The 18,598-nt window shown below is 37.0% G+C and overlaps 1 protein-coding gene across 1 annotated transcript in view; it reads right to left on the reverse strand.

The window, feature by feature from the left end:
- Positions 1–18,598, reverse strand: part of LOC149238744 (zeaxanthin epoxidase, chloroplastic-like) — a 203,976-nt gene that overhangs the window by 80,269 nt on the left and 105,109 nt on the right. The window contains exons 2-5 of the mRNA XM_089373174.1: positions 5,414–5,576; positions 5,165–5,239; positions 4,933–5,033; positions 4,602–4,717 (exon numbers count right to left, since the gene is read on the reverse strand). Of these exons, the coding sequence (XP_089229300.1) occupies positions 4,602–4,717; positions 4,933–5,033; positions 5,165–5,239; positions 5,414–5,576 (455 nt within the window). The remainder of the gene's footprint in view (positions 1–4,601; positions 4,718–4,932; positions 5,034–5,164; positions 5,240–5,413; positions 5,577–18,598) is intronic.

The raw sequence follows: 18,598 nt of genomic DNA on the forward strand, positions 1-18,598 counted from the left end.
CATGAATAATCACATAATGAAAATAAAAATATAGGAACTGGAAAATCCAAAACAGCCTTTATTTATATTAGTATATGAGGCTGCAAGTACAATAAAGACTATAAGGCTGCAAGAACTATAGAGACAAGTCACCCTAGCTGAAACAACTGCCAGTCTCCAAGAGAAACGACTTGCTGAATAGTGTGATGAGAGAATGAGACAAACTGCTCTTTTATAACTTTAGAATAGGTTTCTAGAACATCCTGGAAACCCTAAAAAAATTTAAAAACAAATTAAAAAAAAATAATAATTAAAAACAACTGTTTTTATGGGGAAACGTGGCCCGTACGGCTTGGAAACGCGTTTCCGGCCATACGGCCACGTTTCCGTTTCGGGAAACGTGGTCGTACGGCCGGAAACGCGTTTCCAGGCCGTACGGTACGGGGAAACGCGTTTCGTTTCGTTTCCCTTGGGGAAACGACCCCTAGGGCCACGTTTCCTGCAACTTAGGAGTATTTTATCTTGGATCTTCTTTATTATCAAATTGTTGATGGTTGGATATGTTCTATTACATGTAAGTACACACATCTGATTCTATTCTTGTTTTAATGAGATTTTTGCTATACTAGGGCTAATTACTGCATTGCATAATTGCAGAATTGTAGAATGATTGTTTCTATATAGCATCTCTCAATGTATGGGCGATGTATGTGAATGAAATCTCCTAGGGATAATTCTACCAATGAATTTATCTTGATAAGCCATTTCTTTTTGCAAAACGAAGTATAAAAGCTTTGAGGTCACTTCTTCTTGCCCGAAAGTCCAAGCGAAGTAGTCCTTAAGGCCTCTTTGACTGAAATACGAAGTCCTTCCTTATCCTTCTTCTAGACTCCATTCTCCCCAAAGGATTGGGCACTAGTCTACCAATAGGTGATCACTAAAAGAATATTTTTCTCCACCTCTTCCCTTTCTCTTCTAGGTCTAGCCAAGTTGGGTCACCTAGGGCATCACTTTCCTTACGAAACAACCATAGAAAAAGTTCGATCTCCTAGCCCCTACTGCGCTGGTGTGTCCTCAAGGCCTCCTTCAAATTTGAAGCCATTCTGACGGTGGAGTTGTGCGATAACCTAAGCCCTAGCTCTAAGATCAAACTTTGCCTTGGTATTCCCTAAGCTAGCACCTCATAGGATCAATTTGACAGTTTTAATTAGAAATTCTTGCTTTGATCCTCTACCCTTCCTTGTCTGGGTTAAGAACATCATTGGTTGCTAGATTCTCTCTCCTTAACCTGGGTTGGGTCCACTTGGTCCCATACCTTTGAAAAGTCAATTCTTCAAAAACCACTTGGGAAACCAAGTTCGATAAGGATTTTAGGGTTTTGGAACCCCCTTCACAATTCACATTCCTTGAACATAGCCCTTAAATCCTCATCCCCTTATCCTAGAAAGCTTTGTACCTTGCTTAAGAAGCAAGAAGTCCCATTCTTGAGCCTCCCCTAGGAAAGGGTCCCCGAGATCAGTTCACACTCATCTTAGTTGATCTATCCTTTATAAGTGATTCTCTATATATCGGGTCTCCTCCCATCAGAGAAATTCTGTAAAGAGTAGTAAACTTTAGCTATGGTGACAGTGGGCTTTAGCTTCATTATTGCTCTTGACCTAGCAAGTGCCCCTCTAGGACCCCCTGCTAGTTTGAGTGGTAACAAGCCTCACAGTTGTAGACGCTCTAGAGTCAAGCATACAATTGTGCAATATCAAATTGTTAATCATCTATGATAACAAGAAAGGTGTGTGTCTTCCATTCTTTCGATCATAATTGATCATAATACATATTTTGTAATATCATAGGAGGATCCTCAAGTTCTCTATCGAGGTTGAAAATCTTTCTAACTTGACCCCTTTGAGTTCAAGTTTTGTAAGATCCAAGATAGGGACAAGCACATACACTTTAGTCAACACACTTCCCAAATCTACATCTAATGATACCCCATTACTTGTGTTAGGAGCAAGAAGTTTTGGGAATGTTCTTACAAGAGGGAAACTATGCCTCAGTCATATTTTTTGAGGGAGCAGAACCACTGTTTGCCTCTGGGTTTCTTGGTTCATTGTTTCTTCTAGTATAGTGCAACCTTTTGAACCTATCCCTAACTTCAACAACATTAATATGCTCATCACATTCTTTAGCATGTTCTTTGGTTATTTCTTCACATTGTTGTTGAGGAAGAGAAAAAGTTTCTATTAGGCAAGGTAGTGAAGGGATCAGAGTCATTTAGGGTGCCAATACCAATGACCAATAACAATCAACCCGAAGAATGGATATGAATAAAAAGGAAGGATGGAAGTGGTAACTTGGTAAGTATTGATTATTATGGACACGCTATATCAATCAATGTCCCTCCTAAACCATAAGGCCTTAGAGAAGGTCCCAATGGACTAGGGTCAACGGCTAACCTCCTAGGTGAAGTGTGGAACAAGGATACAATGAAGAACCATCAATCATCTAATTTTCCCTACGATTCATATTAATATGCCCGTAACATTAAATGAAAGAACATGATTACTAAAATGGTTAAAGTACCTATTGATAAATGACCCACCTTCCTTTAAGAAGAATGCTAGATGGGAGAGAGCATCAACCAAAACAATAGGTGGAGAGCTCTACATAAAGCTATCTAAAGACCATCCTAGGGTTGTTGGTTGGCTGGTTGTCAAGTGAGGATAAAAAAATTCTCCTATGGGTTACCCACTTTTGGTGGGTAACTAAGTTGCACAAAATGCTGAAACGTTTCGGAGTTTCTGAAATGGGTACATTTAGAAACGTCGCCTCTTAAAAATGGAAACGCTGGCCGAAACATCATATATGTATATATAAAAAATATATATAAATAAATAAGTGAATAACACATTATCTTGCAAGAAAAAAGGGAATAAGACCCATAGATGACAATTTAAAAGGAAAAACAGGTCTATATTAACTCTAATAGGTGATTACATGATGGTCAGGTTTTGGCCGAGTTTCAGCCAAGTTTCGGAGTTTCAGGTATGGGTACGGCCTGAAACGTCGGGTTCTTTGAAGTTTCGTGCAACATAGGTGGGTAACGATCCCCAAGTCCCCAATGAAGCCTCGAATTGTTTGGGGATGTTTCCTAAGGGTACACAAGTCCCCGGAATGAAGGGTGGTGCGTAAGTTTTTTTTTGGGGGGGGTGGAGGGAGGCGGTGGCTGGGATTGGGGGTGGGAATGGGTCCCTGTGTAACATTGATTATTTATTTTGGACCTTGTTGTCCTAGAGTTAAACTTTGCACTCATCTGATTGGAAAAGTGAAAATAATATTTTAAATGCATTTTTCAGCCATTAATCAGTCCTAACATCTAGGGTTTTTATTGTTGTTTCTATGTATTTTCAGCCATTGAAAATTGTTGTAATTTATCTCCTAGTTTTCTTATTGAACATCCCTTACTTCTCACTTGTCTATTATAAATCTTGCACTATTTTATTATTACTGTTATAAATATTTGCATGCTAATTGAAACCCTAGTTATGACAGCAAAGTGTAATTTTTAGATTGCATGTCTTTGGGAACATATTTGAGCCTCTTTATGAATTACTAAGCCTGCTAGATTTAGCCATAGGGACCTTTGAACTCGTTATCTGGGAATTATACCTTATCTTACCCAAAACCCTAATCCTTGAATATTTACCCTTGGATGATTTTGTAGTAGGACCCTTTGGGGAGTTTTGGTCTACAGTAGTTGGGGTACTTGATCTCTAAGATCTATTGGGGAAGCCTCCCTTGTGGGGATTGTATCCAACCACTGAAGAGAAGGGGAGTAGTTGCTAAGGTGATAGTGGTGACTAGTGCCATTGTTGCTCTAAATCTAGATTGCTTAGTGAGGCTTTGCACTAAGGTGCTAGATTTGCAGTAACACTATCTAGAAGCTTCTTCACAGTTTTCTTCATACCACTCCTGGTTGTCTCTATAGCAACATTTTCCTTAGGAAATATGAGATAACAACTCTCTTAACCAATCTTTCCACCATTGATGTGAAGATGGTCACTGCACAAGGTGTGTGTTGATTTGCCTAACTGTATTTTTTTCAAAGAGGGAAGGGCCCTTTGTCTTGTCCACTATAAAATGTACATCTTGTTCATGACCACTTCTCCATCATCTTCAGACACAGTAATATGATCTTCTCTCATCCTTTTTCTGGTATAAATACAAGCTTTCTTGAACGTAGCTAGTAAGTTGGGATGGGGTTAGAGATCCATCTACTTTTGGGAATTTTTGGTCTGTGTTTAGTTGCCAACTGTAAGAAAATATCTCTTTTCCTGTCTGGCTTCATCCTGTGCTTTCTTCCAAATCTTTTGGTCATTGCACTCATCTTTTCCTTGGAGGCCATTTTTTGTTAGTTCCAGGGCTAGCTAAGCTTGCTATCAATTACAAAGGAGATAGTCACATTTCAAATATCTATATTAACCTGGTATCCATTTCAACTCTGTAAAGGTCAATGGTAATGAAAATGAGACATGCAGCATAAAATTCAATAGTGCAGTAAAATCCTAAAAAGGTTTCTTAAAGCTATGCTTGTCATTAATAATGTTACCAGGAAACAAGTGGCATACCATTTGGAGGGTCAACACCTCCAGCTGGTTCATTGTAGAATGCATACCACTGCATCTTCCCACATCCAACATCAGAAGAAACGAAATACTGTTTGTGGCCCAGAAATACTCGATACCTTTGGGACAAGAGTCAATTGTCAGATATTAACACATTGCTTCCTGTGGCATGATCAAGACAATGACACCTTGCCATATACCTATAATTTATCTTTAGTCATCCAAGTTCTATATATGACAACTATTAGAGAATGGTATCTAGCTAGGATTCCTAACTGAAAAAAGGTGCATAAAATTTCAGAGACAAGTATAAGACCAGCACAGAAGAATATACCCCACAGTTTCAATGTCAGGAGGCACAAAATCTGCAATGCCAGTGTAACAGGTATATCCTGAGTACGTAGCTTCTTTTGGCCCAAAAAGCTTCTTGCGCACCTGTAATTTTAACTTGTCACTGCGAGGAACATCTGCATCCAATCTTCTGTGATATATTCTAGACTCTACAGACATAATAAGCTACCTCTGATATCACAAGATTAGTATTTGGGAGCTTATGCCATCATTACCTTCGACCATATGCCATCTGCACCAACCAAAAGATCACCTTCATAATGACGGCCATCCTCTAATGTTACCTTTACCTGTTTAATATTGCCAAGTGAACATACAATGAATGAGCGAATCTGACCAAAGTTCACACAATGCTTTTGAATGTAATCCAAACTTAAAATTTTCATCAGCCCAATAGTACAATGATTGCCTTAGCAATGTATCTTTCCCAGGTCAAATGTGGAGAGATATGTCTATTATATTACCTTTGTCCCATTATCTTCAAAATCAACAACATTACTATTATTTTCAATGATGTCTTGTCCAACTGCACGTGCTAAGATTTGTTGTAAAGCCATCCGGCTGATAACTCTAGTAACAGGGAGTCCCCTTTCTGCTGCAGGTGTAAATGTATCAAATTTGATGTACCTGGAAGCCAAGCGCATTAGCCAAAGCTGAGAAACATGTATCTTCAACTTACAACTAAGCTCAGATATTTGAGACAAAAGGTTCAAATGAGCAACCATTAGGTTCCCTTTCGTTGGGGGTCTCAAACAACCTGCGATCATATTGAATGGAGGCTAAATAAAGAACTCATCCAACACTACTGGGCTGGCTGTGGACAACAAGACAGTTGGCCAAGTTGCCCACAGCCTCTGGATGCCTTTATATTTTTAGAAGCAAGTGGTTTTGGAGCTGCAACCAGATCCCCATGAACAAGTATTAACAAGATGGTAAGAGTTCTGGTTCTGTTGATACAAGAGTCAGCATGGTTGGTTCAGGGGCTCCTTTTATTGTGCTTTGTTGAAGAGGATGAACTAGACAGAGGAAAAGCCTTCAATCTGGGTTCATGAATCTTAAGTACGTTTCGATGTGCTAATATAACATTGGAGACAAGTTCATTCGATAGTCTCCTCAGGAATTAGTTCATCAGTTTTATCAAAAGTTCAATTTTTGTAACAGGAAAAAAGAAAGGCCAGAATGATGTTGACAGGAGAAAAATAAGTAAAAGCTCGTAAACCCAATGAAGTAAAGCTTAGACTTGGTCCTACAAGTTCCTAGATATCTAACAATGAGAAAAGCAACAGTTAAAATAAAAATATTACAATGATGGTTAGGGTTAGTGCCATTAGATACTGATTAGAACAGTGGGGCTGAGTAAACAATTTTACAAGATTCAAAACTTTCTATATCCACATTCATTGCAGGCATTGGCATTGAGTAGTGGTCTTGTTCTTTTCTATTTTGCATTTCTGCCCTTTTTGGTGTGTGATGACAAACGAACAAACCACAAGATCAATTGAATGTTTAAAGTAAGATGAGTACAGCTATTGGTCACCAAGCAAATATTCCAGAATGTCTACCATGAGATAATGTCACTAGATCAGTGATTTCTGGTGATCCAAATAATCATTCAATGCTCTCAGTAACATGAAGAACCATATCCTGATAAGGTACTTTGGCATACACCACTTTAGACTTTAAAGTTTAAACGCCCATAGGTGCAGGAGAACTTGGGTGTTTATGTTTCAGTTTCTGTCTGGAAACTCCCCCCAAGGGATATTTCTTGTTCATGTACATATTACATCACACAGAATACTACTAAGGTCATGACCAGAGGCTCAAGGTCTTTCTCTGGTACAATGAGTTTTCTGTTAATTTTGATGGTGCACTTCACAACCTTGAGACAGCCAAGTTCCAATGTTGTTAATAGTTATATGCCCTTGCAGGGTCAATGGAATGTAAGGAAACCTTGTTGATGTAGCATTGGGGTGATTTCCCCTATATTGAAATGATTCCTCCTATTATGAAAAAAACAACATCTTTGTTCACAACTGAATAGGGACACCTGCCATTAACTTGTTACAGGACTTCATGAAGGCCATTAACATTATCACTGGTTAAAAAGAAATAGAACATTAGACTGTATACATCAACCTGCCAAAAGAAAATTTTCAGTGCTGAAATATAGGCTACCAGGTTAGATATTACCTTCTAACCAAGAAGCAAAGGCCAAGAGATAAGAAAACTCTTTTAATATACAGTCAGATGAAAGTAGGCAAATTAAGGTGGTCACTAGGAATATGCATAAAATAAATTCACTAGTTTCAGTGAGAAGGTTGCGGTCATGGCATTATATACTCGTAAATATGGATAAGGCCATTTTTAATTTCTTTTATTCTATACTAGGTTAATGGTTAAGACCAACCCTCTCAAACTTGTTATGTAGGCTCAGTAACCATCTTGGGGAGTCTACCCTTGTTATGTGGGTCCATAACTCCCTCTTAGGAGGGTGCTTCACTCGAATTGCGTATATACTACTATAAACACACACCTCAAAAGCTCTCATTTGTATCATATCATCTCGTGATCTTCTTTATCTAATATACAAAGTGTGATAAGTCTGAAAGGCACTTATGTTTAGTGGTTTTATCTTGTGATTGGCATTTTCTCTTTGGGATACTTGTGCATTTCTATGTTCATCACACATGTGCTTGCCTTTGGCATTCTCTCTAGCATACTAGACCTGTCTCTCTCTAATGCACTTGTGATGAGGCCATTCCAAAAATTCAGTGAGATTTGGTTCTGTTTGTTTTGTTGTTGACCCTTTATAGATCTCAATTCATTTGGTTGATTTGAAAACAATTGGATAGTGCCATCTTTGTTAGAGTGCAACAGTAGGGATTTCTTGTATCATTGCTTCTAGGGTTTCTCTAGGGGTTTTAGAGGTGTAAACCTTATCTTGGGGTTTTCCCTTCCTTCTAAGGCATTCTTTGGCACTTTTCACCCTTATTTAAGGTCAACACCTCCATTCCTACACTTACCTAGGATTTGTACCAGTTGGATCTATAAAGGTGAATTTATGAAATCTTCTTTCCACAAAGAGAATTCATCTTGCTACAGCTGAACTTATGGATTCAAATTAGACTTTTACCCGTTTAAATGGTGCCAAACCTCATTCTTAGGTGGATCACATGAACACCCTACTTCAAAGCAATGGTATATAGATATACATGTTAGAGATGCTTCCTGCTAAAGAAAATGCTAGTTATGACATTGTATCTTTGAATTAGGACGAAGTTCTTGGGTTGATCACTCTTATGTCAACCCTAATGTCATTCTTCGTACTAAGCATAATGAAGGTTGAAAGAAATTTGGGATACCTACAAAACCCTTTTTGGAACAGTGAATACTACTTGTTGACCACTCTGTGTCAATGACCCCATAGCAATACACCCATTTTTTCGCAAAAGGGATCTATCATGTTCAAGTGTTCGCACCTTTTAGACTTCATCATCAGCGGACAATTTTGTTAAAAATGTAAACCCATTCTACATGGTTATAATGTAAATGATCTTAGTAAGACCATCATGTAGGTAACAATCTAGGTAAGCATAGTATTTTGATGACAATTTCTACCTTAGGAGGTTTTTTGTCTCACTAACTCATCTGTGTCTCTAGACACAAATGATCGGTAGAGTTTTTCCCTCCAACCTCACCCCAAAGCTAGGGTGGATTTTGTCATCAAGATATTAAGTGAGTCCTAGTGTTTTTTATCGAGTCTTTGTAAAAGTAATTTGGGAATAATCCTAGCTAATTGGCTAAATTATTTTATTACAGATTACTTGGTCTACTAGATCATATTTTGTGTCGCAGAAATGGGTAAATGTTGAGGGTCATGACAAATGGATGTTCCCCCTTCATGTATTATATTGTAAAATCTCCATGTAACAAATATGTAATGCATGGTCTCTCATAATTAGACACCATGGCTAAGTATTAGAGGGTTGGAAAAATAATTAATCCCCTCATAAGTCAATTAATTAATTTTTTGGCAAAATTAAATTAAAATCCTAAGCCAGAAATTTAATTAATTTTGTGTCCTAGGTAAAATTAAATTCTCCAATGGTGAAATTCGTGGGTTTTAAAGAAGTTAATTTTTGGAGGTCCCCGACCAAGGGAATATTGAGGAAATCAAGAAATTTTGGACCCTTGGGCCTTGGTGGTTAAGTCAAAGTCAAATTTTTTAGGAAATTAACTCAAAATAATTAATTTTGAGTTAATTAAAAATCAATTAAATGATAAATTCGATTTTTCCTTAAAAAATTAAATATTTCGACGGTGATGATTAAAGATTAATTAAATCCTTATGAACGGTTGAGATTAATCTAACAGAGATCAAGCCAACTAGCCATTAGAGATTTTACCTATAAATTGGGCGTCAGTGTCAGTCTGTCTTTTCATCCGAGCTTTGAATCGTGTACTAAGCTCTCAAGCTCTCTTGTATACTTTTTTGAACTTAATGCAAAAGTCTTTGGGGTTTCAACATGTAGTGGTGTTCCTCTTCATGAATTTATGGTAACATTGTTTTAATTCCTGCTTACTTTATGTGGAAACTATCAATCAACAGCTCTCTTAGAATAATTTGAATACATGTATCTTACTCAGTTTGTTGGATCTAGAATAACATTTTTAATTTTGATCGAAGTAGCAAGTATTCTATTTCTTCAGAATTTCATTGTTGTTCTATTTCTCTACTTGGTCTGATGGTTGATCTAGTGTTTGCAGGAGATCTCTTCGGTTTTGTTGAGCGTTTGGGGATAGTCCTCGATTGGACCAACCAACTCTCAGCATATATTTTCTGAAGAGCCTACCTCATATAAGCTTCGAAACCTATCTTAAGATTATTTTTTTTTGCATGGTGTTTTTTTTTGCTAGTACCTCTAGAAAATTTCAAATTTTTTTTTTAAATATTTGTGGAAAAATTGATAGATCTGGCTATTGAGAGCCTTAGATTATTGGATCTAGAAACAAAGTTGGACTCATACTCCTCAGATCTGATAGATCTACAACCTTTGTGCATAGATCTGTAAAAAAAAAATACAGTTCTGGAATTTTTTCTAACTTGGATTTTGGGGTTTTATTTATTTAATTATTTTTATATAGATGGGTTCTGGGTATTTTTGTTTCATTTTTGCAAGTGAAAATCTGAAAGAGAAGTTTATTTTGAAGCCAGATCTAGACCCTGGAGGGCAAGATACCTCAATATCATTTTGTGGGGACATTATTTAAAATTACTTTCAGTCTAAGGGTTTCAAAATTCAGATCTGGGGATTTTATGAGTTTTCCCGAGAGGAAATTTGGAACAGGAATATATCATTTTAAAATACAAACTTTTGGAAAAAAAAATTAAGGTTGTTGGGCTACTGTCTGCTGCCCTGAACCCCTTTAAAATTTCGTTGCTCCCTCTGTCTATGTTTTCCTTTCTTTTCTCTGAAATCGCTCCTCTTTTTTGTTGCGATTTGTCTCCTCTTCAAATTTTCGATTTTGTTTTTTTTGTCTACATTTTTTCCTTTTCACTATTGGTTGCCTCGTCCTTCATCATCCTCGACTCTCCTTTCTTCTTCTCACAGAATCCTCCCCTTGTTGTGTCCTCTCCATTCGCGTCCTTCAACCTCTTGCTCTACGTGCTGCCCGACTCTTCGCATCTCCTCCTTGCCCTATCGCAGTATTGCTGCTTCTCTGCGTGCCCTCCTTTCCTCCTTGCGTTCACAGCATCATTCTTCCTCGACGCCCTTCTTGGTGCTCTACGTGGGTCTCTCCCTTGAAGCCTTTCCCTGTGACTTGTGTCTAAGCTTGCTGCCTCAACTCCCTCTATCGTTGCTGACATCTTCCCTCCTTCGTTGCCCGAGCCCTTTTCCTCTCTCCCTTGTTGCCGCCATCGACCTGCAAAGCCAAACATTTGATTTCATTTTTTTTAATTTTTACCTTTGTTTTAGTTTGGTTAGGGTTAGGCTTTTCATAACATACAAATTCGATTTTTTTTATTAGTTGCTTTTCATTTTATTTTTGTTTTGATTATTTTGTTTAAAATTAAAAAAGAAAACTTTAATTTTATTTTTTTTAATTTTGATTTGTAAAAGTGTGACTTTGATTTCTTTTTTAGAAATCAAAGTTTTCTTTCTATTTGCTTGCTTTTCCTTCTGGTTTTGATTTTTTTATGACATTTTTTTTATCCGATTTCCATAGTTTTTAATGTGACTTTGATGTTTCTAAAGAATTAAATCAAAAGAGAACTTTGTGCTCTCACATTAAAATTTTAAATTTTTATGTGGCCTTTGGCCCATTAAAAATTTAATTCATTAAGCCTTTTGATTTTTTACATTTGTCACATTAAAAAACTTAATTAATCATTCGCCATATTAAAATCATCGTTCATGAGCCTTAGCACATTAAAATTGCCAAGGGAATAATTAAATTTTTAATCTAAAGTTCCTTCTTGGGGTTTTTGTGTGAGGGGTTTAGTACTTTAAAATTTTAAAGGGAAAAATCTTGTGGTGGTAATTTTTGTTTTAAATTTCTCTATAGTCAAAATACATTTAAATATTTTTTAGAACATATCTAAAGTTGACTATAGGAAAACATGAAATTTTTCTGGATTGGGGTCATTTAAGAAAAATCATGTTTCCGGAACCATTTTAAGTGTTTAGCATTTGAATTTCATGGTTCTTAATGATATTTAATTTCAAAATTTAATTGCTAGAGTATTTTGCATGCTAAGGTTTTGAGCATTTTCTTATGCTTGACATCTATCGAGATTGCTCGTCATTAAAGTAATTCTAAGTGTGGTTTAATTACTTGAATTATTGGATATTTATTGCATATTTCTTGGTGAATTTTTCAAGTAATTATTAAGTACTCTTTCATAGAACTGTGGTAAATTGCATATCTTTAGAGTATTTCTGAGCATCTATTGGCATTGATATCAAATTGTGAAGAAGCTTTTGTTCTCTTTGAGCTATGATTGTATTAAAAAGATTTGAAGTAAGCTTGTGGTTTAGTTGTGATAGTGCTAGAAGTTTATCTTCCAATCTTTTTCTAGTGAAGTGAACATTCATTTTGGTGATTAAGGGCTTTGATATATAAGTCTGAAGTAGATTGTAGCGTAAGTGCTTCTAGTCCTTAAATCTAACTTCATTTCATCTTTTAATCATGTCATGCATTTGCATATTAAGTTAGTTCTGCATAATTAAAATTTACTTCCAAACAAAAGCTTGGTCGATAGAGAGATAGGTACCCATCCATCTTTGCTTGAGAAGCCTACTTTTAATAGTAGTTAAAATGGTGACCTTGCAGTCATCAGAGCCACAACTCTTTGCAACGCCAGAGGCACCAGATATGTTAGATTTTCAGGAGGGGTATCGTTAATCACACCTTAGTGTGCTTCACCTTATCTTCTCTCTGCCAATTACTAGGAAATCAGGCTCAATATAAAAAGGATTGAAGGGTTAAAACTTAGATAAACATTTAACTAAAATTAACCAAGTTTCTTGCATCTCAAATTAGTTTTAGGATCTGCATTTCATATAAGATAGTTATTTATCCAAGCAGAAGTTGCTAATCAATTACTTGGTCCCAAATTTCCTAGCAAGATTGTTGACTCCATAAGGCATTGGTATCCATCATTTAAATTTAATCAAATCCTATAAGTCTTGCTAAATCTTAATCAAGTACTTGGTCGCATCACTGTGTTTCTCAAACTGGTTGGTTCCCAACTAGTTCTCCTTCATTCCATTTCCATAGGGTCTAACCCCCTTAGCCTGTTGTAGAGAAATAGCTTAAACGGAGAGATTGGGGATCAGGGTGACAACCCCCGATCTAAGCTGTTGTCGCGATGCCTAGACATTCTGTGCGACAACACTACTAAAGTCAACAACTTCACACTAAACTCTCCAATTCAAAATGGTTGAGTTTGGCACAATTGAGGAGTATACTACAAGGTTTAAGAACTTGAACATTGACACTATCAAGGAGGAGGAAAGGCATAAGAAATGCAAGACTTGCAAGTAATTTTTGCATAATCTTTCTCCAACATTCAAATCTTTTTATCTTATACTATACAATATTCCTTTATTTGTCAAAGATCATGTAACTCCTAGACTTGAGAAGTCTTTCTCTAATATCATTCAACATCAAGTTATTTTGAAGAATACAGGTAAATTATTGTTAGATCAAGCTTATCCAAAGGCTATTGCGACCCCTCTTAATATGAGTCTGATTGGGGTAAAGGGGAATACTTGAAATCCTCCAAGAAAAAGAGTCATATGCAACTATTTTCATAAGAAGGGCAATCCCTCCATGTCTTTCCCTGCTCATTTAAAAAAAAAATGAAGAGCTTGCCAACTATATAATAAGTGCCAATGACCTTTTTGATGAACATGTTATATCTTCTCATAGTGCACATTTGATAGTTCACTCTACACTTTTGTCCTCTTCTTCTCAAAAAGAGTAGATTTGTTGATTCTAGTGCTACTTGACATATGATCAATATGAATACCTTCTCTCTAATTATAGACAACAAAATGGAGAGGAAGTAGTTATTGGTAATAATTTATCCGTAACACACAATAATTAGACACCGAAAACACTTCATATATAATAAGGTATGAATTTCATGTACATACTTGTAGACTTATACTTCATCACAAGCTAGTACAATCTCAAGCTTTTCAACCCTTAGCTAGGGAAACCATGAAAACCCTAGCCACCAACTACTAGATAAGAGTCACTCCTAACAAAAATTGGTCACCCACCAAGAATCATCCACAAACTAGCATCATCATTGGCAAGACCTCCTTGGCATATGGAAAATGTCTCCTCTTTTCTCCTTCAACGAGCATAACAAGTAGCACCAGGGTTTCCAAAACCCTAGCCATCTTTTCTCACAAGAGCGCCATGATACAATTATTTTTTATCCCCCTGTGTTTTTTCACAAATTCTAGCTTTGTCTCAGAAATGTGAAACACTAATCCTAGAAATTCCCTTGAAAAACTTGAACTTCTCCAAGATCGCTAGTGTAGCAAGACAAAAAGAGATAATATAATGAATACACATGAGAGAGAAACTAGAGCACTTAATTCTTCACATCTTTAATACAAATGTGTAATAAATGAATGAAAGGATTGTTACCAGTCAAATTGTATGTTAGAATGGTGAAAGCTCCAACCACCACCATATAATCCAAATGGAATCTCGACAGGTCACCCACTTTTTGAGTATGTTGTCATTGATGTCAAAGTGGGTGTAGGATATCGTCATTGATGTCCTCAGTATGCTGGTATGCATCAATGAGATGATGCATTGATGAAACCCTCGCTCTAGGTCTTGGATCCCTTGGAAGATGATCATACCCCACACTTGTTGATGATTTTGAAGAAGCAGACCAATGAATTTGCCTTGGAGACCATCATCATTGGATTCTCTTCATCATACCAATTTTGATAGTATGTGGAGCACTCTATGGGCCCTCATGGTTTGAGAGATATGCCCCCATCTTATGGTAAAAGTCCCCAAAGGGAGATGATGTGGCAAATTATTATTAGCTGGCATAATCTTGAAGACAAGAAGACCTTTTGTTAAAAGTTAAATTAAATATCCTTGTGGCGAAATATTTCATTGAGGGAATTAATTTTTTTTTTTTAAATCAAAGGCAAGTCGGCCTGATTTAATTTGGGGTTTTTGGCACCAAATGAAATTTAAATCTTAATTTTTCCCTCCAAGATTATACAGGTCGGCTCAAACGATGGCTCCTCAAAACTATATAAGGAGGCTTATCTCCCTCACCATGTGCATGAATCAAGCGCAGATCCTTTGCGCAATTGAAGTACTTTATCTCTGCATTAACTCGCTCTTGTGGAGCATTGTTAGACTAGACGTAAAGGCCAGATTGAAATGGTTTTCGTGCTTGTGGTTTTCTAAGGGTCTCGTTGGGCTGTATTTATTTGCCTTAAATCTCCACGGCTTCTGTATATTCTCATGACCAACAAAGGAGCAAGTGAGGGCTGCATTCATTCATGTTGAAGCTGATCAACATGTTGCTCCAACTAGGGCAATTTTTTATTATGATCTGAAGCAATTTGCATGCCTAGAGCAGATGCTTAATAGCATCAATCGTGTGGCTTTCTAGCAATCTCTTATATTCGTTGTGGAAACCCTAATTCTTGAGGAAGAAGCTCAATTTCGTTGACTTAGATTTGTTGAAAATCCTATTAGCTTTGTCCACAGGGTATTTGCTGGCCAATACAGTCATACCTCGGCGCTTTTTCATTAACATTTGTGAACATCTCGATGGTAATTGTTTATGGTTCTTTCATTGTCTAAAGGAAGTTTTTGAAACATATTTGTGAAACCAATTCAAGCTCTTTTTTTCTGCACTGGAACAATTCTCGCAGTCACTGCTAAATGATGGTCTGAAACTTAGCCTTCGAGCAAAGCCTAAGTAGCGCATTCCTGTGGTTTATAGAATTGATCTGATGTAAAACTTAAGAACCCTAACCAGCGATATGAAGGCAACTGGACACACCTATTTGGATCAAGATTTGTGGCAATTAACTTGCATTGTCTTATACTCAGATCCGAGCTTGAAACAATGTGTTTAAGACCTTGACACTGTGACATGATTCCAAATTCAGAAATAAGCCTCTATATATCATCACCTTGAAATTCCTTTGAATATCTGGTTTTAGTCCTATCTGATCTACGAAAGCTGAACTTTACTATGCAAAAGGAATTTAGCGTTATTTCCACACTAGTCCAAGGCATATCAAAGCAAGTCTGTCTGATTCAAAGCATTTCTTTGAAGTTTGATTACTTGACAATTCGATGGCATAAGTCAATGGATATTTGAAGTCTCTATTACCACAATCAAGTCTGAAGCAGTATAATTGTTAGTGCATAAAATTGATGTATGGTATGCAAGCTTTCAAACCGTAATCACTGAGTTAAGGTCTGAAGCAGTACACTGTGCAAATGGTATGACTGTTGACAGTGCATGTGAAATGCAATGAATGGATGTTCGGTTTATACATGCTAACTATGTAACTTGAAGATCAGAGTCCGAATGCTGTATGGACAGAGAACAAAATTGCTTGTGTTGCAGGGTTTATGTTGTTCACTAGAGCAATTGGATAGCGATCAGGAAATCTTCAGTAATATGATCAAAGGTGACACAAATTAATGACTTTGTATGCTTCATGATAGAGGTTTGTGTTGAATATGTGATTTGATCTTTACTGTTGAATGACACCTTGTTGAGATTAGAGTGGCGGTATAATTGTTACATATGCCGTTTGGATGAACTACCATGATGTTGTTGTGGCTACCTTAGACTACATCGTTGGGCCTGTACTTCTTGTAGCTAGAAGTGCCCTAGGATATAGTCTTTCTAGAGGTAGTCTTCAGGTATGATTGATTATCGAAGGAGGTTGTACCAGTACACTGAAAGCAAGGGTATCTTGAGAGTCCTAAATCTTATACAAATCTGAAGCAGGGAATAAAAGAATTTGAGGAACTACTTTAGTCCCATCATTGAACTATATTAAAAGGGTATTATCCATACTAACAAAAGACAAAGGCATCAATAAACGGGAGCAGCAAAAGCATATTCAGAGAACAAATTCATCATTAGACTTGTCCACTTTATATCAGCAGATTAATCGCAAGAGGGCAGATTTGTAAGGGTTTTTAAAAGAATTAATACATTGCTGCTGCTAGGGTTTGTTCACCCTATTGCAGACATATTTGTATGACAAACAGGGGAGCCTCATTACTATACATACACTTGTCATTATATTGATGCTTAATGATATCAGGGTTTGTTGAGCAGCAGTAGTGTACTGCAGTTGACCTTCATAAAGATAGAGTTCTGGTACATCAGGTTATTTACACTAATGCTAGGATACACTCTAAACTGCGTTGATTGACAAAAGCAAAAGATAATCAGGTTTATGAAGCTAAGTGCAGATAGACGCAAGATGAAGGGAGAGTATTTGTAAAGGCAGAGATTGTAGTGATTCTTCATCAGCAGAGAAGCTAAGGTATGTTGGCTAACATTGTACATCTTCCAGCAGGTTGAGTTTGGGTTGAAGTTAGGTATCATTGTTCTTTAACAGCTTAACATCGGTCAGTTGAAATTTGTTTTAATATCATTTGTAAGTGGGTCATTATCCCTAGTACGGGAGCCCAAACCTAATGGGGCAGTAGAGTGTTGTGGGGCAAGTAGAGTGTTGAGGTAGCAGAAGTTGAAGCGTGGAGTAGGGAAGTTGTATTGTAGAAGGGGGCTGAAGACCCCTTCAGATTGGATCTGTAAAACTCTTCAGATCTTAGGTAGCATTAACTTCTTTCTAGCCTTTGCTGGTAAAACCCTTGGAGAGTTTTGTACTTCCTTCCAGTTCTGCTGGTAAACTTGTATGTAACGATACATAACGAAGCTTTGTTGAGAGAAAATCTTTTGTGCATTATCTATGTGATGTGATGATGTTTCATGTTTTGTTTTGATGCTCTGAATGCTTAAAGGAACTTAACCAATTGTAAAAATTAAAGGAAATACAGATCCACCCCCCTCCCAGTGTTTCCAACACTACTGTCACCTCAATGACCTACCTTTGCCTCTTTAGGTCATCTCTCCTCCGGCTTCGATGGGGGCTCCCCTAAAAATCACTAGGGCATAAGCAATAAGGAGAAGGGTGATATCACAAGTAACCCCAATGACCAAGTTGGGTCTAAGAGAGAAAAGGAAATATTGGTGATGGAGGGATGAGAAGATGAGTGCCAATACTAAAGGACAATGGAGTCAAGGGAATATCAGTAATGCGAGAATATCAAGAAGAATGACCCTCCTTAGGTCGATTACCCAGAATAGTGTATTTAGGGGGAGGAGGGAGACTAGTATCTAAGGATGGGTAGTATCTCAACCAATTAGGGTAAACTACAAAGTCAAAAACTCACTAGAGAGGATTCCTCCATAAGATTGTCCTCAACCCAAGCATTGACTATGGCATAAAACAAGCCAAGTGTTTATTGTGGGAAACCCTCAAGGGTTTTCCTACCAAAGAGGCTTGAGGATTACTTTCTACCAAAAAAGGATGAGATGAGGTTTAGCACCCTGATCTCTCCTTCCATGTGACTCGTTGCCCCTCGACAGATCAAACACACTAAGCCTTGTGGTAATCTTGATTCACTTACAAATTTAAACCTTTTAAAATATTGTAGGCAGAACCAAGAAAGAAAAGCCTTCTAAGTCGAAACATACATCACATAATAAACCCAAAACCGCAATAAACACCAAGAAATATTTTCATTAAGCCCAATTTGAGAGGAATACTCCCACTATCCAACCATGTATCACAAATGAGGAAGTTCTTCCTTTATATAGAGGAGGTAAGGAACTTCTTTTACATTAAAATAATATTATTTGGGAGATTTCCTTAGATCTACCATTCTAGATCTAGTCTATTTCTAGAATCTAAAATTAATAAAATAAAGTAGTCAAAGCTAGAAATAATAGATCCCCACAAAAAGGTGGATCGATCCATCCAACTAAGGAAGAAAAAGTCTGTAAATGATCATTTCTTGGAAATAATGACCAACATCCTTCCAACTAGAGAAGAAAA

Source organism: Pinus tabuliformis, chromosome 8, assembly GCF_031772625.1.
Source record: "Pinus tabuliformis cultivar Carrire ecotype Pingquan chromosome 8, CPIR1, whole genome shotgun sequence".
In the NCBI taxonomy this organism is placed as follows: domain Eukaryota; kingdom Viridiplantae; phylum Streptophyta; class Pinopsida; order Pinales; family Pinaceae; genus Pinus; species Pinus tabuliformis.